A 25,244-nucleotide genomic window follows, 5' to 3' on the forward strand; every position below is an offset into this window, starting at 1 on the left:
GTGGTCTGCGGTTGTGAGGCCTGTTGGACATACTGCCAAATTCTCTTAAAACGATTGCAAGAAAGTCCACCAGAGCTGTTGCCAGAGAATTTAATGTTAATTTCTCTAACATAAGCCATGTACACTCCCTCAACTTGAGACATTTGTGGCATTGTGTCGTGTGACAACTGCACATTTTAGAGTGCCATTTTATTGTCCCCAGTACACGATGCAGCTGTGTAATGATCATGCTGTTTAATCAGCTTCTTGATATGCCACACCTGTCAGGTGGATGAATTATCTTGGCAAAAGGAGAAATGCTCATTAACAGGGATGTAAATAAATGCACAACATGAGAGAAATAAGCTTTTTGTTCATATGGAACATTTCAGGGATCTTTAATGTCAGCTCTTGAAACCAACATTTTACATGTTGCGTTTACATTTTTTGTTCAGTATAGATGAAAAACACAGGTCCACAGATAGATAGAAGCTCTGGGAGCCGGTTGCTGATTGGCTGGTCAGTTGATGCAACCTGCCACCGGCCCACCTGGGTCAGAAAAACAAACAAGCGTGGGATGGCATGGGACTATGAACAGGCTCTGCAGGCACAATGCAAAAATCATCTAGTAAAAAAGCCCTTGAGAATTTGACATGGAAATGACCAATTTCACTTGTTTCCTTTTTAAATAATATAAATCGGAATGTTCGGTCCAAATGTGCCTCCATCTATGTCTCCACATTGATAATCTTGTCACATTTGGTTTAAGCAGTGCCCCAAACAACATTATGCTGACAACAAAAATGATAAAAATGCTGATTTAGCAGACAGAAAACTGAGTCGCAGTGTTACTCTCACAGCAGTTATAGTCAAGTGACAGTTTCATGGGTTGGTCTGCAAGGTAGAAAACAGCTAGTTCCAGTAATAGATTAAACATGAATCAGCCGTATACTCAGAAAATGCACATACAGGGTTAACAAGGCCCCACATTCCATTGATACAGGCCTCAACACTAATTTATTGCTTGATCTTCATGGCACAAAAATAGAAACAATACAAATCTTTGCCATGCAAGCCAACTAGTCTAGCTTATACAAAACACTGAAGATTCCTATTCAATAGAGATTCTACACTATATTAGTGAGAGGTTACAAAAAAGATTATACTAAATAATGGTCATAAAAAAAAACCCCACATTCTCATGTTTGAACATCACAGAAAGTAAAACGGGTCAAACGTGTTAAAAATAATACAAATTCTGACGTTCATCCTTCAATATAAATTGTGCTTCTAAAACAAAGGAACAAATCTACAAACAAAACAAGGGCTGCATTCTCAGAATGCTGTGCAAATAACTTCTAGAACCTCTCCACACTGTTCACCCGTACATACAGTATACCAAACCCTGCCAACTCAAAGGTTACAGGACTTTGTTTTGTCCCAGTGAGAGACGAAGGCCAAACTCCTGGTTCAGCGCAAACRTCCTTCAGGCAAGCCTAGATTCCGTCATTCTGGGTGTGTTGGTCTGACATTATTCTACCTGCTGAAACAGATGCAGATCTTTAAAGTCAGTGCCACTGGGGATGTCTTCTCATTCCAAACCATTCCTGGACAACTAGCATACAGCAGTAATTCCCCACCCTGCCCTAAGGAGTGCGTAGGCATCTAGTCTACAACAGATCTTAAATGGTTTGTGTATTTTATCGCCAGGACTAGAACTAGTCAATTGAACAGACAAAGTTCCTGCTTGGTCTTGTCAAGTCCAGAGAGCTTCTGAAGGATAGTGATGTGAGGCTGCCGCGAGGCTGACTGCTAGTTTAGCTAGGGGTCAAAAGGTTGGGGTCGATAATATCTACGGAGTGGCAGGCAGGAGGCATGACGCCARAAGACCAGACACACCCCAGTGTCATTCCCAACATGCATCATTTTGACTCTGTTGTAGTTGCATGTGACCTTTCGAATGAAGCCCTTAAGAACTTTGGGATAAATAGGGACAGGGTCAAATTGTTGATGTCAGGGGTCGAGGTGCTATTGGTTCTGCTTGGCCGTGGTAAAGGCTTCTCAGAGCTCTGTGGTCAGACAACTCCTCAGGACCTGACAATGACCTGGCTCTACATTGCCTGGACAAAAACTCTGGCTCATTATGGGACATATCCCATACACTCCACCAACCAGTGTCATCACGCCCTAACACTGCCATATGCTGTATTTAGCATAATACTGATGCAGTTGGAACAGCTTTAGATCAGAGCCAACTCAATAAGACACCTCACAAAGATCCACTCTGCAACTGAAATTGAACGCATATAAATAAAATAAATTGGGACATATTTATATGCTAAAGTCAAGCCGTCCAGCCTTATTGCCAGAAAATGGAGACGGTAAAGGTAACAATGCTAAGTGATGAACCTAACTGGCTGTCCTGCCCACCTGATGTGTCAAACTCCTTTCAGTGATGACTGAATATTAAAATATAAAAACAGAAAGGATGAGCCCAACCAGTCCCAACTGATAAAACTCGCTCAGTTTCCATAGTGGCAATTGTGTAATAATTTAACATTTAATTGGAACAATTGGAATAGCATAAGACACTTAAAACTAAGTTCGTTTTCAAACTTGAGAGAATCTCTTCATTAAAGAAAAATGACATACTGTAACATACAAACATTTGTGTAAATATTTATGTACAAGAAAACATACATTAATTAATTACTTTTCCCCAAACAATCTCACTCAAGACGACACAAAAAACATCCTAGTGTTGAATGATGACTATGGAGTTGGTTAACTGAATCAATATCTGAAATAGAATGAGCRGTGTCCTTGCTCAGAGGGAGAGTTCATTTTGTGGCCGGGCGACTACAACACACTACACGCTCCTGTCAAATAGGATTTCTCAGTATGAGAAACTACCATACATGAAGTTAATGAAACAAATTAAGTTTAAACAAAAACTAAACTCTAAAGAGGAAATTCCTCAATGAAACAGGTAGAAAGAAATCAAAAGGGTGTGTCGAGTCTTGACTGGCGGGATGAAGATGTCTCTTCTTCATCAGAGTCCTTAGAAAGGAGCCTACACTGAACATTAGCTGGGGATGGCAGAATCTGATGGGTGGTCTTGGGGAGACAGTAGTGAGATACGGTGGATGCTGTGCCGTCTCTCAGGGGTGCAGGTAGGAGGATGGTTGATAAGGGAGGGGCCATGTAGGGGTGAGATGGGGGACCTTCAGTCAGGTGGATGGAGGGAAGCAGGGTGGCCTCCCTCCCTCTTCTCTCTCTAGATAGACTTAGAGGAATCCTGCTTGCTGATGAGCACCTCCAGCAGGCGCAGTTTGGCTTTGATCCGTTTATACTCTTTGTACTCGTCCATCATGGGTAGCCTGTCCTCCTTCTGGACGTTCCTGTCGAGGGAAAGGGAGAAGGCCTGAGACACCAGTTGGATACGTGCCGGTTGTTTACTGCGTCGGAAGGCTGAACAATCATAAACAAAGAAACTGTTGTAGTAAATAAGACAGGAGCACTGTCTGAGACAACTCAACTAGTCATCCCAAGCGCTTCATCTGTCACGGTGGGGAGATGACGCAGGTACTAAAGCTTCAGCATCCCTGTACAGTGCATTCGTAAAGTATTCAGACCCCTTTACTTYCCAATTTTTTTTTACATTACAGCCTTATTGTAAAATAGTTTCAATTGTTTTCCCTCATCAATTTACACACAATACCCCATAATGACAAAGCAAACAGGTTTTTAGAAATGTTTGCAAATGTATCACATTTACATAAGTATTCAGACCCTTTACTCAGTACTKTGTTGAAGCACCTTTGGCAGTGATTACAGCCTCGAGTCTTCTTGAGTATGAAGCTACAAGCTTGGCACACCTGTATTTGGGGAGTTTCTCCAATTCTTCTATGCAGATCCTCTCAAGCTCTGTCAGGTTGGATGGGGAGTGTCGCTGCACAGCTATTTTCAGGTCTCTCCAGAGATGTTCGATCCGGTTCAAGTCCGGCCTCTGGCTGGGCCACTCAAGAACATTGAGACTTGTCCCAAATCCACTCCAGCATTGTCTTGGCTGTGTGTTTAGGGTTGTTGTCCTGTTGGAAGGTGAACCGTCGCCCCAGTATGAGGTCCTAAGTGCTCGGGAGCAGGTTTTCATCAAGGATCTCTGTACTTTGCTCCGTTCATCTTTCTCTCGATCCTGACTAGTCTCCCAGTCCCTGCCGCTGAAAAACATCCCCCACAGCATGATGTGGCCACCACCGTGCTTCACTGTAGGAATGGTGCCAGGATTCCTCCAGATGTGACACTTGGCATTCAGGCCAAAGAGCTTGGTTTCATCAGACCAGAGAGTCCTTTAGGTGCCATTTGGAGAACTGGAGCTCTGTCAGAGTGACCATCGAGTTCTTGGTCACCTCCCTGATCAAAGCCCTTCTTCCCCGATTGCTAAGTTTGGCCAGGCGGCCAGCTCTAGGAATAGTCTTGGTGGTTCCAAACTTCTTCCATTTAAGAATGATGGAGACCACTGTGTTCTTGGGGACCTTCAATGCTGCAGACATTTTTTGTGCTTTGACAATCCTGTCTAGGAGCTCTACAATTCCTTCGTCCTCATGGCTTGGTTTTTTCTCTGACATGCACTATCAACTGTGGGACCTTATGTTATATAAATTATATAAATATATTATTAATATAATTTACCACAATTTCGAGGCTCATAGAAAAGGATCTGAATACTTATGTAAATAAGGTAATTCTGTTTTAATGTTTTATACATTTGCAAACATTTATAAAACCTGTTTTCGCTTTGTCATTATGGGGTATCGTGTGTAGATTGATGAGGGAAAAAAATACTTTTATCCATTTTAAAATAAGGCTGTAACAAAATGTGGAAAAAGTCAAGGGGTCTGAATAATTTCCAAATGCACTGAATGTAGGTGTGTGTGTGTGTGTGTGTGTGTGTGTGTGTGTGTGTGTGTGTGTGTTGTGTTGTGTTGTGTGTGTTGTGTGTACCAACCTGCCGTTCTGCTGGTAGAACTCATCCTCAAACTGGCGGATGGTGTTCCTTAGCTTCTTCTTTTCAGCCCGGGCTTTCCACAGCTGCCCAGGAGCTCAGGCCTGTACAGGAGGGGTCATCATGACAATCTCAACCAGGTTTCATCAAGCAGAACACAGTGGTGTGTGTGTACAGTACCAGTCAAAAGGTTTGGACACCTACTCATTCAAGGGTTTTCTATTTTACTATTTTCTACATTGTAGAATAATAGTGAAGACATCAAAACTATGAAACAACACACATGGAATCATGTAGCAACCCAAAAAAAAATGATTTGTTTAACAAAGTAGCCAGCCACCCTTTTCCTTGATGACAGCAGTCGCAAAACCCATCAAGCACTATGATGAAACTGTCTCTCATGAGGAACGCCACAGGAAAGGAAGACCCAGAGTTACCTCTGCTGCAGAGGATAAATTCATTAGCGTTAACTGCACCTCAGATTGCAGCACAAATAAATGCTAACTACTACAGGAACACCAATAAGAAGAAGAGACTTGATTGGGCTAAGAACACGAGCAATGGACATTAGATCAGTGGAAATTTTGGTTCCAACCGCCGGTCTTTATGAGACGCAGAGTAGATGAACGGATGATCTCTGCATGTGTGGTCCCACCATGAAGCATGGAGGAGGTGGTGTGATGGTGCTTTGCTGGGACACTGATTTATTTAGAATTCAAGGAACCAGCATGGCTACCACAGCACTCTGCATGATACGCCATGCCATCTGGTTTGCGTTTAGTGGTACTATCATTTGTTTTTCAACAGGACAATGACCCAAAACCACCTCCAGGCTGTGTAAGGGCTATTTGACCAAGAAGGAGAGTGATGGAGTGCTACATCAGATGACCTGGCGTCCACAATCCACCGACCTCAACCCAGTTGAGATGGTTTGGGATGAGTTGGACCGAAGAGTGAAGGAAAAGCAGGTAACTCGTTCAAGACTGTTGGAAAAGCCTTCCTCATGAAGATAGTTGAGAGAATGCCAAAAGTATGCAAAGCTGTCAAGGCAAAGCGTGGCTACTTTGAAAAATATAAAACATTTAAAAATATTTAATACTTTTTTGGTTACGACATGACATGTGTCATTTCATAGTTTTTGTGTAATGTAGAAAATAGTAAAAGTAAAGAAAAACCCTTGAACAAGTAGGTGTCCAACCTTTTGACTGGTACTGTATAGATAGATATCTATCTATATGTAGTTGACCGATTAAAATCGGCATGGCCGATTAATTAGGGCCAATTTCAAGTTTTCATAACAATCGGTAATCTGCATTTTTGGACCACCGATTATGGCCGATATATATTGCACTCCACGAGGAGACTGCGTGGCAGGCTGGCCACCTGTTGCCGCAGTGCAGCAAGGAGCCAAGGTAAGTTGCTAGCTAGCATTAAACTTATTTTATAAAAAAAAAACTAAAAATCTTAACAATCACTAGTTAACTACACATGGTTTGATGATACTACTAGTTTATCTAGCTTGTCCTGCGTTGCATATAATCAATGCGGTGCCTGTTAATTTATCATCGAATCACAGCCTACTTCGCCAAACGGGTGATGATTTAACAAGCGCATTCGGAAGAAAGCACTGTTGTTGCACCAATGTGTACCTAACCATAAACATCAATGCCTTCAAAATCAATACACAACTATATATTTTTTTTAATCAATACACAAGTGTATTTTTAAAAACCTGCATATTTAGTTAATATTGCCTGCTAACATGAATTTCTTTTAACTAGGAAATTGTGTCACTCTCTTGCGTTCAGTGCAAGCAGAGTCAGGGTATATGCAGCAGTTTGGGCCGCCTGGCTCGTTGCGAACTGTGTGAAGACCATTTCTTCCTAACAAAGATCGTAATTAATTCGCCAGAATTTTACATAATTATGAAATAACATTGAAGGTTGTGCAATGTAACAGCAATATTTAGACTTACGGATGCCACCCGTTAGATAAAATACGGAACGGTTCCGTATTTCACTGAAAGAATAAACGTTTTATTTTAGAAATGATAGTTTCCAGATTTGACCATTTTAATGACCCAAGGCTCGTATTTCTGTGTTTATTATATTATAATTAAGTCTATGATTTGATATTTGATAGAGCAGTCTGATTGAACGGTGGTAGGCAGCAGCAGGCTCGTAAGCATTCATTCAAACAGCACTTTCCTGCGTTTGCCAGCAGCTCTTCGCTGTGCTTCAAGCATTGCGCTGTTTATGACTTCAAGCCTATCAACTCCCGAGATTAGGCTGGCAATACTATAGTGCCTATAAGAACATCCAATAGTCAAAGGTATATGAAATACAAACGGTATAGAGAGAAATAGTCCTATAATAACTACAACCTAAAACTTCTTAACTGGGAATATTGAAGACTCATGTTAAAAGGAACCACCAGCTTTCATATGTTCTCATGTTCTGAGCAAGGAACTTAAACATTAGCTTTCTTACATGGCACATATTGCACTTTTACTTTCTTCTCCAACACTGTTTCTGCATTATTTAAACCAAATTGAACATGTTTCATTATTTATTTGAGGCTAAATAGATTTTATTGATGTATTATATTAAATTAAAATAAGTGTTCATTCAGTATTGTTGTAATTGTCATTATTACAAAAAAAAAAAAAAATCAAAAAAAAAAACAAAAAAATCGGCCGATTAATCGGTATCGGCTTTTTTTGGCCCTCCAATAATCGGTATAAAAATCATAATCGGTCGACCTCTAATCTCTATTCATCTTAAGGGTTTTATCATCTGAGATTAAAACAGGAAGTCAGAGTGTGTTTAGAAGCTGGAAGTGATTGCTGTTGCCCGGCAAACCAGATTACAGAGTTCAGGTTAGGTAGTGTCCAGATTACAGAGTTCAGGTTAGGTAGTGACCAGATTACAGATGCAGTAGGTAGTGACCAGATTACAGAGGTCAGGTTAGGTCAGGTCAGTACCTAGGGCAGAGAGGAAGAGGCGAAGCGAGAGTATTTACTACGCCCAAAATCTGTCCGTGTGAGATTAACCTTTTTTGTACGGAGGTCTATGAGAGCGTCAAATTATTTGATCGAATAGAAGTTTTGTAATGTTTAGGCCAGGGTTACTCAACTCTTACCCTATGAGGGCCAGAGTCTACTGGTTTTCTGTTCTACCTGATCATTAATAGCACCCACCTGGTGTCCTAGGTCTAAATCAGCCCTTGATGAGAAGAAAACATGGACTGAAACTGGCTTCTAGGTCCAGAGTTGAGTTTGAGGGGTTTAGGCTGTTACAAATGTACTGATATAAGTGGATGCAAGTGGCCTTCCGGCAACTTTGAGACAAACTACTGATCTTGCCTGCCTTCAATCATTGAGGATTTGTATTTCCATTGTTAGAGCGGTCACTCTGCTATCTTGTCAATATAATAGATMATCTTTGCCTTCGGTCACAGCACCTGAATCAGCCCTGCTGCTTGGGCTTAAAGCTGGCCTGGCCTGGCAGTCCTCTCTGCTGCCTGGTCTTAAATCTGGCCTGGCAGCCCTCTGCTTTTTTAACTAGGCAAGTCAGTTAAGAACAAATTCTTATTTACAATGACGGCCTAGTGGGTTAACTGCCTTGTGGTTAACTGCCTTGTTCAGGGGCAGAACGACAGATTTTTACCTTGTCAGCTCGGGGATTCGATCCAGCAACCTTTCGGTTACTGGCCCAACTCCCTAACCACTAGGCTACCTGCCGCCCGGGGCTATGTGCTCCCTCACGCCCCTAGCTAGATTACTGCMTTATCCAGTTTACACTCCTCAGACCAGCTCCTCTAATAGCCATCAACCCGGTTCCAGGTGCTTTAAATACACGTCATATGACTACCAGAGCTAGAGCCCATTTAACCTCCACGGCCGACATTTCGGGTTTGGATGTGCAGTTTTGTGTGTAGTAAACTACATGGCAGATTTACACTGGTGACTGTGCCAGATTATTGAGGAATGAGGAGGCTGTTGTGAATGGAGTGTAGTGGCATGCAGATGTGACGGTTGTGTGTGTGTGTGTGTGTGTGTGTAGGTGTGTGTGTAGGTGTGTGTGTAGGTGTGTGTGTAGGTGTGTATGCTCACATTGACGAGGCGTTGGCGCTGGACAGGCGCAGGTCCAGGGCCAGTTTCCCGGAGGTTTCCTCCATCTTGGGCCTGAGCAGGCTGTCTCTGTGTCTCTGGGAGCTGGTCTGGGGCTGGAACACTGGGTCTAGAGCCATGATCACCTCCGACCCCGAGCTCTGGAGCTCCACACTGCTCTCTTCCTCCTCGGCTGTGGCCTCCTCTTCCTCCACCTCACCCTCCTCCTCCTCCTCGATCTCGTCACAGAAGTGGGCAGTCTCTCCCTCGATGATGGGCTTCAGGGTGTGGTTGCGACGCTTGCTGGAGGGGGAAGCGATGATGGGGGTGATGCTGGCGCGGGTGAGCATCTGCTTGACCAGACGGTAGCGGTCGTACAGCGGTTTGACCACCAGCCTCTCCTCTCTGGTCACAGGTCGACCATGGAGTCCCTCGTAGTGCAGGAGGTTCTTCTGTAGGACCGTCTTCTCACACGACAGCTGCTCCTTGGTCATTTTCTACAGGGAAAGAACCATTTTACATTCATTACATAAATTGTCTGTTATGGCTTTCCAGCTATCACAGGGACCATTACGTTTTAGGACAGAACTCAGTTCACTATCTGGTTGTAGCTAGACAGTGTATTTTGTCCCCGTCTCACCTTGGTGTCCTCTGGCCAGCCGTCCTCCTCTCTCTTGCCTTTGACGCGGCGCTGGATGAGGTTCAGGGTCTCCTCTCTGGTGGGTAGGTGGCCCTTGGCCTCTCCACCAACATCGTGGCCTGCCTGGTCCAGGGTGGAACCAAAGCTCTTGGGCAAGGTGTTGCTGCGTGGCCGCGTCTGAGTGGTCAGCTCAGCCTCCTTGTGTTTGGCATCTGAGTGGGAGAGAAAGAGGTAAAGAGAAGAAACGTGAGGGTGACTGAGGAACAGAGGGGTTAATTAACATTAGTAACAGTGGACATGCAGGAGCTTGATGGGCTGTTATTGCAGCTACCATGAGTCCTCCTGTCTGTCAACCAGAGACAGAGAAAAGGGATAGCCCTGACAATCAACMATATGTCCACAGACACAAACACACCAGACTAGCCACTGCTAAAGGTCTGTCTAAAGCCACAGGAGCATACGGATGGATGAGCAGCAAATCAAATAAACCAGTCAGTCTGCACWAAATTCCTTTTACAATGTTCCAAAAGGCATGTTCTCAAGGACCATATCCATTCAAAATAATAACTGTTGGAATCCAGCTTCCACACTCTGGCTAGAGACTCCCACCCTGTTCGCCGCAGAATTTACACCCAAATTACCCCACTACATGACATACTGCCAAACCCCAGACTGCGGGATGTGCTTCTGTGTTACCAGTGGATTTTGTCACTTTTGTTTATTTCACCTGCTTTGCAATTTAAACATATGTTTCCCATGCCAATAAAGCCCTTTGAATTTAATTGAGGGGGAGAGAGCGAGAGCTATGAGAAGAGAGAAAGAACAGAGAGTCTACCTTCAGTTGGAAGTATTTTTGGTTTCTACTTACTGCTGTTAGTGTACTTACATAGGTAGGGTGTCTGTTTAGAGGCAGTGAGGGGGCGTGCAAGTGTAAAATGGGGTGTGTTCGGGGCGGAGGTGGAGGAGGTGTGGTGGCGTCTGTATGACTGAAGCACCGCCTGGTGCCTCAGAGACCCTTTGAGAAAGAGATGCTGTCTTCCTGCAGTTGGGGGACGTCCAGTTTTAGAATTTTAAAGAAGAGAGAGAAACTTATTCGGCTTTGCATCTCCCGATTGGGGGGGGGGGGGGGGGTTCAAATGGAATTGATATAGATGGATGGGGGGGGACTTTCACAATGGACCAACACAGTGAGGGAAGGCCATTATGTTAGAGCCACAGTTGGTGTGTACTGTAATACCCATGCATTGATGAGACTGACCCAGCTCCGCCACCACTGGACTGGGCAGTCAGGCAGGCGGGTCAGGGCAGGACCAGGTTGCCCAGGGGAGGAACAGTATGGCACACAAAAGTTTACCCGACAAGCTGAGCCCAACCCAACCAACCCCACCCCTGCCATGGAACCAAGCACCCTCCCACTCCCACCAACACAACCATGCAGACAGAGACTGCTCTTACCTTTTAACTGTTTGCGGATTTTGGTGAGGTCGGTCATCCACTTGAGGACCTTTGGGTTAGCTGCACTATCACCATGAGACGGCTGTGGGGAGGACAGTGAATACTGATGATGAATGGTATCCTGCCAGCTGATGGCATATTGTGCATTTATTCTAAGCATGAATTTGTTCCTCATATTGCAGTGTATATATATATCCTTGTATTTCCACTCTCTCAAACTGTTACTCATATTGCAGTATCTACAGTGTATTCGGAAAGAATTCAGCCCCCTTGACTTTTTCCACATTTTGTTACGTTAGTCTTTTTCTAAAATGGATAAAATTGTTTCCCCTCAATCTACACACAATACCCCATAATGACAAAGGGATAACAGGTTTTCATAATTTGTTGCACATCAATAAAACATTTAAAACAAACACTTTATTTACATACAGTACCAGTCAAAAATGTGGACACACCTACTCATTCAAGGGTTTTTCTTTATTTTTACTACTTACTACATGAACACTATGAAATAACACATGGAATCATGTAGTAACTAAAAAAGTGATTGTTCAAAGTAGCCACCCTTTGCCTTGATGACAGCTTTGCACATTCTTGGCATTCTCTCAACCAGCCTCACCTGGAATGCTATTTCAACAGTCTTTATGGAGTTCCCAGATATGCTGAGCAATAGGCTGCTTTTCATTCACTCTGCGGTCCAACTCATCCCAAACCATCTCAAATTGGGTTGAGGTCAGGTCATTGTGTAGGCCAGGTYATCTGATGCAGCACGCCGTCACTCTCCTTCTTGGTCAAATAGCCCTTACACAGCCTGGAGGTGTGTTGGCAAACCAGATGGGATGGTGTATCGCTGCAGAATGCTGTGGTAGCCACGCTGGTTAAGTGTGCCTTGAATTCAAAATAAATMAGTGTCACCAGAAAAGCACCCCCACACCTCCTCCATGCTTCACAGTGGGAACCCCACATGCGTAGATCATCCGTTCACCTACTCTGCGTCTCAAAAAGACATGGCGGTTGGAACCAAAAATCCATCGGTCTAATGTCCATTGATCATGTTTCTTGGCAAAAGCAAGGCTCTTCTTCTTATCGGTGTCCTTYAGAAGTAGACTGTGGAAATCTGTGTAGGCCTTCATTGTAAATAAGAATTTGTTCTTAACGGACTTGCCAAGTTAAATAAATGTTAAATAAAAGTAGTGGTTTCTTTTCAGCAATTCGACCATGAAGACCTGATTTACATAGTCTCCTCTGAACAGTTGATGTTGAGATATGTCTGTTGCTTGAACTCTGTGAAGCATTTATTTGGGCTGCAATTTCTGAGGCTGGTAACTCTAATGAATGTATCCTGCAGCAGAGGTAACTCTGGGCCATCTCAACTGGGTTGAGGTCGGTGGATTGTRGACGCCAGGTCATCTGATGTAGCACTCCATCACTCTCCTTCTTGGTCAAATAGCCCTTACACAGCCTGGAGGTGTGTTTTGGGTCATTGTCCTGTTGAAAAACAAATGATAGTACCACTAAACGCAAACCAGATGGCATGGCGTATCACTGCAGAGTGCTGTGGTAGCCATGCTGGTTAAGTGTGCCTTGAATTCTAAATAAATCAGTGTCCCCAGCAAAGCACCATCACACCACCTCCTCCATGCTTCATGGTGGGACCACACATGCAGAGATCCTTCATTCATCTACTCTGCGTCTCATAAAGACACGGCGGTTGGAACCAAAATTTACACCGGTCTAATGTCCATTGCTCGTGTTTCTTAGCCCAATCAAGTCTCTTCTTCTTATTGGTGTTCTGTAGTAGTTAGCATTTATTTGKGCTGCAATCTGAGGTGCAGTTAACGCTAATGAATTTATCCTCTGCAGCAGAGGTAACTCTGGGTCTTCCTTTCCTGTGGCGGTCCTCATGAGAGACAGTTTCATCATAGTGCTTGATGGTTTTTGCGACTGCACTTGAAGAAACTTTCAAAGTTCTTGAAATTTTCTGGATTGACTCACCTTCATGTCTTAAAGTAATGATGGACTGTCGTTTCTCTTTGTTTATTTGAGCTGTTCTTTTACCAAATAGCGCTATCTTTTGTATACCACCCCTACCTTGTCACAACACAACTGATTGGCATTAAGGAAAGAAATTCCACAAATTAACTTTTAACAAGGCACACATGTTAATTGAAATGCATTCCAGGTGACTACCTTATGAAGCTGGTTGAGAGAATGCCAAGTGTGAAAAGTTGTCATCAAGGCAAATGGTGGCTACTTTAAGGAATCTCAAATATAGAAAATATTTGGATGTGTTTAACACTTTTTTGGTTTCTACATGATTCCATGTGTTATTTCATAGTTTTGATGTCTTCACTATAATTCTGTGGAAAAGGCACACCTGTCTATTTAAGGTCCCACAGTTGACAGTGCATGTCAGAGCAAAAACTAAGCCATGAGGTCGATGGAACTGTCCGTAGAGCTCCGAGACAGGATTGTGTCGAGACTCAGATCTGGGGAAGGGTACCAAAACATTTCTGCAGCATTGAAGGTCCCCAAGAACACAGTGGCCTCTATTATTCTTAAATGGAAGCAGTTTGGATCCACCAAGACTCTTCCTAGAGGTGGCTGCCCGGCCAAACTGAGCAATTAGGGAGAAGGGCCTTGGTCAGTGAGGTGACCAAGAACCTGATGGTCACTCTGAAAGAGCACCAGAGTTCATCTGTGGAGATGGAAGAACCTTCCAGAAGGAAAACCATCTCTGCAGCACTCCACCAAGCAGGCCTTTATGGTAGAGTGGCCAGACGGAAGCCATTCAGTAAAAGGCACATGACAGCCCGCCTGGAGTTTGCCAAAAGGCCCGTAAACCTGGAACCCTCCTTACAGTAAAGCATGGTGGTGGCAGCATGATGTGGGGATGCTTTTCAGCAGCAGGTACTGGGYGACTAGTCAGGATTGAGGGAAAGATGAACAGAGCAAAGCACAGAAAGATCCTTGATGAAAACCTGCTTCAGTATGTTCAGGACCTCAGGCTGAGGCGAAAGTTCACCTTCCACAAGGACAACTACTGTAAGCACAAAGCCAAGACAACGCAGGAGTGGCTTCGTGACAAGTCTATGCATGTCCTTGAGTGGCCCAGCCAGAGTCCGGATTTGAACACAATCGAACATCTCTGGAGAGGCCTGAAAATAGCTGTGCAGTGACACTCCCCATCCAAACTGACAGAGCTTGAGAGGACTTGCAGAGAAGAATGGGATAAACGCCCCAAATTATGGTGTGCCAAGTTTGTAGCGTCATACCCAAGAAGACTTGAGGCTGTAATCGTTGCCAAAGGTGCTTCAACAAAGTACTGAGTAAAGGGTCTGAATACTTACGTAAATGTGATATTTCAATTTTTTTATACATTTGCAAAAATGTCTAAAAACATGTTTTTGCTTTGTCATTATGGAGTATTGTGTGTAAATTGACGAGGGATAAAAACAATTGAATCAATTTTATAATAAGGCTGTAACGTAACTAAATGTGGAAAAAGTCAAGGGGTCTGAATACTTTCCGAATGCACTGTATCTAACCTTGTAGTTCCTCTCTTTCTCAAACTGTTCCTCAAATTGTTTGATCTTCTTCTTGAGGTTCTGCAGCTTTTTGGTGAGCTGGTGGGGGACCGAGTCGTTCCTCACAGCGCTCTCTTTGGAAGTGAAGGAGGCACGGTGAGGCCTAGATGAGACAAGTGAGTGAGAGTGTGAGAGGCGGTGACCATGCACCTGAAGTCTCAATGCCAAATCCTGGCTTACAAACACGGTTTATAAGATCGAATAACTAAACAGGAAAACATCAAAGTCGCCCATCATATCTATAGAAATAACCATTCCTGATGAGTGAGTCAGTGTGTTCTCACCTCCCCAGGGACTGGTGGGCTTTAGTGGGCGAGTTTGCGTCGGGGTGCTGCAGGAAGCGTTGGCTGTAGCCAAAGTCCAGGAAGCGGCGGGCCATGAGGGGATGGGAGTCCTCCTCGTGGGGCAGGGGCACCATGCGCCCGGCCAGGGGGGACAGCTGGGCCTCACCAGAGTCACTCTCATCCTGCCATGACTTGAAGGCTGGCACGGGGTCTGGGTGGAACAAAAAGAAACGTACAGATGAGTCTCAGTGTGTAACAATGGTCATCTACAGCACTGCAGTTCCAGGACCTACTGAGACAGGACACCAACACATTGGTGTCCTAGTCTCCTCCTGTACAATGGATTAAAGTGAGCTAAAATCAATCACTCTGCCATTTTTGTTGAGTGCTCAAACTCCTTTCTGCCTCTAATTTGTCCTTTAGGAAGTTTTGTCATTGTTTTTTAGTACCCCTCCTTTCCTTTGGTTGCTGAAGGGCTAAGAGTCACCTGAACTATTGACAAAGTATATTTTGGAGCCTATTCCTCTCTGGTGGAGCTGTGGCATTAAAGACATGTGTAGTTGTCTAGGATGTGTGGGCATGTCCGTGCCGAAGCGTGCAGATGAATCGAGTGACAGTCAAMGAGAATCATCATGGGCTGCAGAGTAACTCTGCTGTCCTCAGAACTGGAACATTATAAATGATTAGCCGAGGCTACTATGTGTTGAAGCTAGGTTGCACAACGCTAGAATAATATGAAAATAGGCCTAGGCCAACTACACATGGTTCTTTCCTCAGCTTTCTTTAGACCTCTCATTAGATTTTCCATCTTGGTATTGTTTGCTCAATTTCACACTTTGTGGCCTGAAATAAATACTGAACAAAAATAAAAAATCAACGCATCATGCAACAATTTCTAAGCTTTTACTGAGTTACAGTTCATAAGGAAATCAGTCAACTGAAATAAATTCATTAGGCCATAATCTATGGATTTCACATGAGAATACAGATATGATATCTGTTGGTCACAGATACCTTAAAAAAAGGTAGGGGCGTGGATCAGAAAACCAGTCAGTATCTGGTGTGACCACCATTTGCCTCATGCAGTGCGACACATCTCCTTCGCATAAAGTTGATCAGGCTGTTGATTGTAGCCTGTGAAATGTTGTCCCACTTCTCTTCTATGGCTGTGCGAAGTTGCTGGATCTTGGCGGGAACTGGAACAAGCTGTTGTACACAGCGATCCGGAGCATCCCAAACTTGCTCAATGGGTGACATGTCTGGTGAGTATGTAGGCCATGGAAGAACTGGGAAATGTTCAGCTTCCAGGAATTGTGTACAGATCCTTGCGATATGGGGCTGTGCATTATCATGCTAAAACATAAGGTGATGGCAGCGAATGAAATGCACGACAATGGGCCTCAGGTTCAGGTGATGGTATCTCTGTGCATTCAAAATGCCATTTATAAAATGCAATTGTGTCCATTGTCCGTAGCTTATGCCTGCCCATACCATAACCCTACCGCCACCATGTGGCACTCTGTTCATAACAGCAAACCGCTCGCCCACACAACGCCATACACGTGGTCTGCAGTCGTGAAGCTGGTTGGACGTCCTGCCAAATTCTCGAAAACAAGGTTGGATGCAATTTACGGTAGAGAAATGAACATTCCATTCTCTGGCAACATCTCTGGTGGACATTCCTGCAATCAGCATGCCAATCGCACGCTCCCTCAAAAATGATGACATCTGTGGCATTGTGTTGTGTGACAAAACTGCATATTTTAGAGTGGCCTTTTATTGCCCCCAGCACAAGGTGCACCTGTGTAAAAATCATGCTGTGGCCTCCATCATTCTTAAATGGAAGAAGCTTGGAATCACCAAGACTCTTCCTAGAGCTGGCCAACCTGGCCAAATGGAGCAATCGGGGGAGAAAGGCCTTAGTTAGGGAGGTGACCAAGAACCCGACAGAGCTCCAGAGTTCCTATGACCTGACTAGATCATAAATGAACAATTGTCCAGACATAGGAGTGAGTTTGCGAATCGACGGTTTATTAAACCAACTTTACACAGGCTACTGTTTGGCCGTAGCCCACGCCAAATAAATGACAGATAACCCACAAGCCAATCGTGACCTTCTGTTGTGAAGCCCAGACGTAAAAAGAGTCCTTCCAGAAGGACAACCAACTCTGCAGCACTCCACCAAAACAGGCATTTATGGTAGAGTGGCCTGATGGAAGCCACACCTCAGTAAAAGGCACATGACAGCCCGCTTTGAGTTTGCCAAAAAGCCCTAAGGTTCTCTGGAGCATGAAAAACAAGATTCTCGGGTCTGATGAAAACCAAGATTGAACTCTTTGGCCTTAAATGCCAAGTGTTCACATCTGGAGGAAACCTGTCATTCATGCTGTGGGGATGATTTTCAGCAGCAGAGACTAGGAGACTCCCATCAGACCCACCCCTTCTGAAAAAACCTACACTCGATCCCTCCAATGTCAACAACTACAGACCAGTATCCCTTCTTTCTTTTCTCTCCAAAACTCTTGAACGTGCCGTCCTTGGCCAGCTCTCCTGCTATCTCTCTCAGAATGACCTTCTTGATCCAAATCAGTCAGGTTTCAAGACTAGTCATTCAACTGAGACTGCTCTTCTCTGTGTCACGGAGGCGCTCCGCACTGCTAAAGCTAACTCTCTCGCCTGCTCTCATCCTTCTAGAACCTATCGGCTGCCTTTGATACTGTGAACCATCAGATCCTCCTCTCCACCCTCTCCGAGTTGGGCAATCTCCGGCGCGGCCCACGCTTGGATTGCGTCCTACCTAGCAGGGTCGCTCCTTACCAGGTGGCGTTGCGAGAATCTGTCTCCGCACCAACGTGGCTCTCACCACTGGTGCCCCCAGCGCCTCTGTTCTAGGCCCTCTCCTATTCTCGCTATAGACCAAGTCACTTGGCTCTGTCATATCCTCACAGGTCCTCCTATCATCTGCTATGCAGACGACACACAATTAATCTTCTCCTTCCCCTTCTGATAACCAGGTGGCGAATCGCATCTCTGCATGTCTGCAGACATATCAGTGTGGATGACGGATCACCACCAAGCTGAACCTCGGCAAGAGCGGAGCTGCTCTTCCTCCCGGGAAGGAACTGCCCGTTCCATGATCTCGCCATCACGGTTGACAACTCCATTGTGTCCTCCTCCCAGAGTGCTAAGAACCTTGGCGTGGATCCTGGACAACACCCTGTCGTTCTCAATAACATCAAAGGCGGTGACCCGTTCCTGTAGGTTCATGCTCTACAACATTCGCAGAGTACGACCCTGCCTCACACAGGAAGCGGCGCAGGTCCTAATCAGGCACTTGTGTCATCTCCCGTCTGGATTACTGCAACTCGCTGTTGGCTGGGCTCCCTGCCTGTGCCATTAAACCCCTACAAACTCATCCAGAACGCCGCAGCCCGTCTGGTGTTTCAACCTTCCCAAGTTCTCTCACGTCACCCCGCTCCTCCGCCTCCTCCCACTGGCTTCCAGTTGAGCTCGCATCCGCTACAGAGACCATGGGTGCTGCCTACGGATGCTGTGAGGAGGACGACGCACTCCCCGTACCCTCGACGCTCTGATCAGAGGCCCTACACCCAACACAGAGGCACTGCGTTCATCCACGCTCTGGCCTGCATCCCTCGCCTACCTCTCGAGGAAGTACAGTTCCCGCTCAGCCCAGTCAAAACTGTTCGCTGCTCTGGCACCCCAATGGTGGAACAAACTCCCTCACCGCGCCAGGTCGCGGAGTTCAATCATCCACCCTTCCGGAGACCACCTGAAACCCACCTCTTAAGGAATACCTAGGATAGGATAAAGTAATCCTTCTAACCCCCCCCCCCCTTAAAAGAGTTAGATGCACTATTGTAAAGTGGTTGTTCCACTGGATATCATAAGGTGAATGCACCAATTGTAAGTCGCTCTGGATAAGAGCGTCTGCTAAATGACTTAAATGTAATGTAAATGAGACTAGTACAGAGAGTTTCCTTGATGAAAAACCTGCTCCCGAATGCTCAGGACCTCAGACTGGGGCGAAGGTTCACGTACCAACAGGACAACAACCCTGAGCACACAGCCAAGACAACCAGGAGTGGCTTTGGGACAAGTCGATGTATGTCCTTTAGTGGCCCAGCCAGAGCCCGGACTTGAACCCGTTCGACATCTCTGGAGACCTAAAAAAAGCTGTGCAGCAACGCTCCTCACCAACCTGATCAAGCTTGAGAGGATCTGCAGAGAAGAATGGGAGAAACTGCCCAAATACAGGTGTGCCAAGCTTGTAGCGTCATACCCAAGAAGATCGAGTCTGTAATCACTGCCAAAGGTGCGTCAACAAAGTACTGAGTAAAGGGTCTGAATACTTGTGGTATTTCAGTTTTTAGCAACAAAAAAAACCCAACCTGTTTTTGCTTTGTCATTATGGGGTATTGTGTGTAGATTGAGGTAAAAYAAACTATAATACATTTTAGAATAAGTCGTAACAAAATGTGGGAAAAGTAAAGGGGTCTGCAGTTGACTCTTCTCGATGACTCTTAGATACTGAGGAGTAACCATTAGGAGAGGTGTGAGAATGAACTTGCTGAGTGAGCCCTAAGCTGGTCACCCAGAAGAGACGAGAGAGAGGTGAAGGACAGAGAACTCTGGATTAGTCTCACTGACAGAGACCCGGTCCAACAAGGTCTGGATTAGTAAAGAGAAGGATGATGAGGAAGGAAGTATGGATGGATGGATGGAGAGCTCCTACTTACCATGACCTCTCCCCTGCAGGTGCATACATGTGAAGTCTATGAGGGGGAGATGGTTTGGGGATGGTGCTAAGGGAGGAGGGAGAGAGAGATGGCAGAGAACACCGCGTGAGCTGACGTTTCAGGCAACCAGTTTGAGCAAGCATTCTAAGGCACTTTCATTCCTAGCTAGCACAATACATAAATAATCAATCATTTGCATCCATGTTTATTACTTGGAAATGCATTTTGGTTAGTCTCCACTGACTTTTTTATTTAACTAGGCAAGTCAGTTAAGAACAAATTCTTATTTTCAATGACTGCCTAGGAACAGTGGATTAACTGCCTTGTTCAGGGGCAGAACGGCAGATTTTTACCATGTCAGCTCGGGGATTCGATCTAGCAACCTTTCGGTTACTAGTCCAATGCTCTAACCACTAGGCTACCTGCCTCCCCCACTTCACTCCATCACTATCCTAACTGTCCCTTAGGGAACATTGTGTATTAAACACACAACAACCATGGTGAGAAAGTTACCTTCCCACTGGCTGTGGGGGAAGATGCGGTGGAGGTGGTGGGAGCTGGGGCAGCTGGCAGGGTGAGAGGGGTACCCCCTGGCGTCTGTGTTGGCATTCTGGTCACACTCACACACATCAGAGACCTGGGTGGAGAGACAGGGTTAAACAGCGTACAGTAGACCCTAGTCGTGAAGAAGGCATTGGCATAGACACTTACACAGGCGATGAGATCAGCCTGGTCCATCTTTTCACAGGCTTGGTTTTCTTGCCTGCAACAAGAGAGAGAGAGAGAGACACGTGAATAATGGTCCATTTGAACAGAGAGGCACGTATGATGGTTGACCTCATTGGTGATGCTAATGTTTTAATTTGTTACTGTGGCTATTTTCGCCATTGACTATTGAACACAATGCCTTATGCACAATGTATTAGAGTGACCGTTGATCAGCTGACAATAACTGAGGACTACTGTCATGGACAGGCGTGTGTGTGTCTGTATGCTTGCTTTATGTTGAGGACAATGATGAGCGGAGGTAGGATGACGCCGTATCCAACTGATTAGAATAGACATCATGACGAGTCAAGTGTCCTCCACTCCGCAGCACCAGACAGACATGACAGTCTCATGTCTCGGTCTATTTACAGAAGAACGTCTCCCTCCAGTCTATTCACAGCGGATGGCTCACATCACATCATTATTTTCAAAACCATGTTAGGGCTGTTTGTGTTCTACGTAATAACTAAACACTCATACAAAGCCCCAAAATCCAGATTAGCATACAACTTGTTTGATTGAATGCCAGCCATCAGCCTTCTCTTGGAAGGCAGGAAGTAAAGTAGACAGCAAAGCCTTGGTGTTTTAAGCCATTGAGGTAATTGTGGATTTTAGCAATACAATTAAATGCTTCAAAGCCAACCTGGCTGTGTTGATATTGTTCTCTGCGTCTACGAGAGCCTCGGCGTGGTCCAGGTCCATTCCAGAACTCTCCTCCAGGGCGGCGTTATGGGAGTCACAATCCTGGACCTCCTGGGAGAAAACAGAAACAATGTCTCAAGAATTAGACTTAATTTCTCTCACACACACACTTACGCATCCACTTGCCAAGTAGTACCCTTAAGCACAGCCCAACATGTAGGCTCTCTGTCAAATGGAGGCACCATTAACAGCCAACTGTGAGGTTATATTGATGAGATGCTATAGCTTGAATTCCTGGAATGTGGCCTCCTTTCCTTTCTATTAAGTGGGTGAAGATGGCCCTGTATGTATACATGTATGGAGAGGGGAGGAGTGTCTGTGGTCTGAACAGGTGTTGTGGTTATTCTTTGGGGGGCAGGCAGACTATTTAAAGAGGGTGACCCAATTCATGGAGAGAGTCCCACCTCTGGGCTGAGGGGMTGTGGAGCTATGGAGCCCAGCCAGCAGCTATCTATGTGGTGGTGGAGGAGAGAGGGAGAAGTTGGGTAGACATCAGTGTAAACGAGCTGCCATTTTATCTAGGGTTCACCCAGCCTCTATCCAAGGCCAGTAGCCAGGAGAGCTAAAATGGTGCCCAGGGACACTGATGGACCAATGACTGCCATGTCAGAAGACGACTAGTCATATACAACGATTCCTTCAGATGTCTCCCCCCAAATCCATGACATCATCTTATGCTATACAGGCTAAACCTGATTCTGTGTAGGATATCTAAAGTGCATCGAATTGGCAGTTATATAGTGTGTGTGATGGTGATTGTCAGGCATGACTGGCTCTGCTTGGCGAGAACAGAACAGTATATGTATCTGACAAACCTCTCGTCTCCCAGCACCCCAGCCCTCCCAGGAGAATTACATYTTTGTTATGGGCCACACAAAAGGCCAAGCTGATAGCAACAAGCATCAACCTTGTAATGAATTGATAGCGCCAGTCATGGTAAACATTCAATATTCTGCTGACAGCCAGAGCATGTGGAGTTGTTTGTCTGCGGTGTGTGTGTTTGAGTGACTGACTTTACAGTATAACTGACCTGTTGGGCCTCAGGGCTGTGCTCTGAGTGCTGCTCTGTCTCTGGGGCTGACAGGGGACTGCTTGTGGGGCCCTCCTCACTCTCACACAGGCCCTCTTCACCATGGCCCTCGCATGGCCCCGGCCCTGGCCTCTCACTGGGGCCCGCCCTGTGGGAACCAACCAAGTCATTAGCCATAATAAGCCACATGGAGCAACAATCAGCATTGCTGGCTGTCAGCTGTGGTAACMYGACCTTTCTGGAGCTKCCTGCCACCCAGTTCTGTCCAGAATGTACAGTATGGGTGAACAGGGTGACATGCATGTTAGCCATTCACTCTAAGGGTGCATGCTTTGATACATGTCATTCTGTACGTGTCGAAATAGTTGCATCATGTATGTTGACATTTGATTTATTTAACTAGGCAAGTCAGTTAAGAACAAATTCTTATTTACAATTACAATAACTAACCAATCATGGCCGGATGTGATACAGCCTGGATTCGAACCAGTGACTGTAGCGACGTCTCATGCACTGAGATGCAGTGCCTTAAACCGCTGACCCACTCGGGAGCCCAATGTSCATTCGTATGTGTGTGAGGTGCAATATCTTGTTAGTACATGTACGTGTGTGTGTTCACTGCTCACCCTTGGCTCTCACAGATGATCTCATTGTCGATGGAGCTCTTGAGGTAAAAGAAGTGCTGTCCCACTGCAGCATGGACGGTCCTCTTTATAATGCTGCAGAAACAACACACGCCCAAAGTATTAACTTCTGTTGCCACAGTACTAACCCTCTGAATCCATCTAATAAGGAGCATGAGAAGCTGAGTTGAACTGCTCCGCGACCCATTTCCTGATCTCTGGCAGGTATAATAAAGTCAACCAGGGAAAAGTCCTGTGATATATAATAGAGCACTATCAGAACTAAGTACCAAACTCCCTGCTCATTAAGCTGTACTGAACTCTGCTGTATTCCTGGCTTCCGAAGTGTGCATAGATGGATAAAGGGTTAGCTTCAGCATAGCCATCTACGAAGGTGCCAGTGGTTGGTCAAGCCCAAGCAGCCCCTGGCAAGAACCCAATCACAAGACTGCATAGAGTCCTGGTCACCATTTTGTGGTATAGTTGAGCCCAATAGATATGCATGTACATCATTGGCTGTGCCCAGCTCTGCAACAAACCCTTATCCGTTTTCAGAGAGGACATTTTGTTTACATACAGTGCATTCGGAAAATATTCAGACCTTTTGACTTTTTCCACATTTTGTTACCTTACAGACTAATTCAAAAATATATTATAGTTTTTCCCCCTCAATCTACACACAATACCCCATAATGTCAAAGAAAAAACTGTTCTTTAGAAATGTTTGCAAATGTAATAAAAAAATAAAAATAAGACAACCCATTTACGTAAGTATTCAGACCCTTTACTCAGTACTTTGTTGAAGCACCTTTGGCAGTTATTACAGCCTCGAGTCTTCTTGGGTATGACGCTACAAGCTTGGCACATCTGTATTTGGGGGCGTTTCTCCCATTCTTCTCTACAAATCCTCTCAAGCTCTGTCAGGTTAGATAGGGAGCGTTGCTGCACAGATATTTTCAGGTCTCTCCAGAGATGTTAGATCGCGTTCAAGTCCGGGCTCTGGCTGGGCCACCTGCGTGTGCATGGTGTGAGTGTAGCTGTGCGTGACGTGAGTGTAGGTGTGAGTGTGCATGACGTGAGTGTGGGTGTGCGTGAGTGTAGGTGGTCGTGACGTGGGTGTAGGTGTGCGTGACGCGAGTGTGCGTGACGTGAGTGCACATGCCACGTCACGCACACTCACACCTACACTTACGTCACGCACACCACACGCACACATTCACACACCACCCATCACGCACACCCACGACGCTCAACCAAGCACACCACACCACGTCACGCACACACGCACACTCACGTCACGCACACCACACGCACACTCCACGTCACGCATACACACGTACACTCACGTCACGCACACCCACACACTCAGTCACGCACACCACACGCACACTCACGTCACGCACACCACACGTCACGCACACTCACACGCACTACTCACGACGCACACTCACGCACACGCACACTCACGTCATCACACTCACTGTCACGCACCACACCCACGCCACGCAACAATTCGCACCGCAGAGGCCGAGACATGTGACCAGGACAAACGGGTATATATTGATTGCGCCAGACTGTCTGAGTGTAGAGATTTATCGTTGGCAGCCCAGGATGGATTCAAAAAGGGGTATGGAATGATAGCTGGAGTTACCACGCACGGCTACACCCGCACGTCACGCACACCACGTCCGTCACTCCCAGACACAGCACACCACACCACGTCATTTAACACGCACCCACGGCATTAGCACCGAACCCAGTCATTTACACTGCACACACTCATTTACACGATCACCCAGTCATTCACGCACACCAATGTATTTACACGCACCCCACAGGCATTTACACGCCCCGTAGTGCACACTCAGCAGCACACATCCACGTCATCACGCACACACTCACGTCATCACGCAACCCACGTCAGCACACGCACACCACTCAGCACAACCGCACACACCAACGGCACTCAATCAGTAAGCACACCGTCACTCAACCCACACTCACGCACACCTCATCGTCACGCACACACACGCACATACACAGCTGATCTCACCTCACGCACACACCACACGCGCACTCAATCAGCCACACACCCCACACTCCACGGTTCACTAAAGCGCACACCACGTCAACGCCCGCATGCCACAGTATGCACACACGTACGCACACCCACGATCGGCCACCACTGTCACGCACACTCACGTACGCAACCAGTAGCACACTCAAAGTTAGCCTATCACGTACGCACACTCACGTCACGCACACCACGTCAGCACACTCACGTACGTCACACTCCGTCA

At 45.7% G+C, this 25,244-nt stretch overlaps 1 protein-coding gene across 1 annotated transcript in view; it reads right to left on the reverse strand.

The window, feature by feature from the left end:
* Positions 1 to 341: 341 nt before the first annotated feature.
* Positions 342 to 25,244, reverse strand: part of LOC111967348 (protein FAM13B-like) — a 71,922-nt gene continuing 47,019 nt past the window's right edge. Inside the window, 15 exon segments of the mRNA XM_023992297.2 lie at positions 342 to 3,380; positions 4,988 to 5,075; positions 5,078 to 5,088; positions 9,099 to 9,592; positions 9,736 to 9,947; positions 10,622 to 10,774; positions 11,191 to 11,272; positions 14,742 to 14,883; positions 15,065 to 15,275; positions 19,822 to 19,887; positions 20,335 to 20,458; positions 20,533 to 20,584; positions 21,233 to 21,342; positions 22,322 to 22,469; positions 22,948 to 23,040. Of these exon segments, the coding sequence (XP_023848065.1) occupies positions 3,257 to 3,380; positions 4,988 to 5,075; positions 5,078 to 5,088; positions 9,099 to 9,592; positions 9,736 to 9,947; positions 10,622 to 10,774; positions 11,191 to 11,272; positions 14,742 to 14,883; positions 15,065 to 15,275; positions 19,822 to 19,887; positions 20,335 to 20,458; positions 20,533 to 20,584; positions 21,233 to 21,342; positions 22,322 to 22,469; positions 22,948 to 23,040 (2,110 nt within the window). The 3' untranslated portion in view covers positions 342 to 3,256.

Source organism: Salvelinus sp. IW2-2015, linkage group LG8 (genome assembly GCF_002910315.2).
Source record: "Salvelinus sp. IW2-2015 linkage group LG8, ASM291031v2, whole genome shotgun sequence".
NCBI lineage: Eukaryota > Metazoa > Chordata > Actinopteri > Salmoniformes > Salmonidae > Salvelinus > Salvelinus sp. IW2-2015.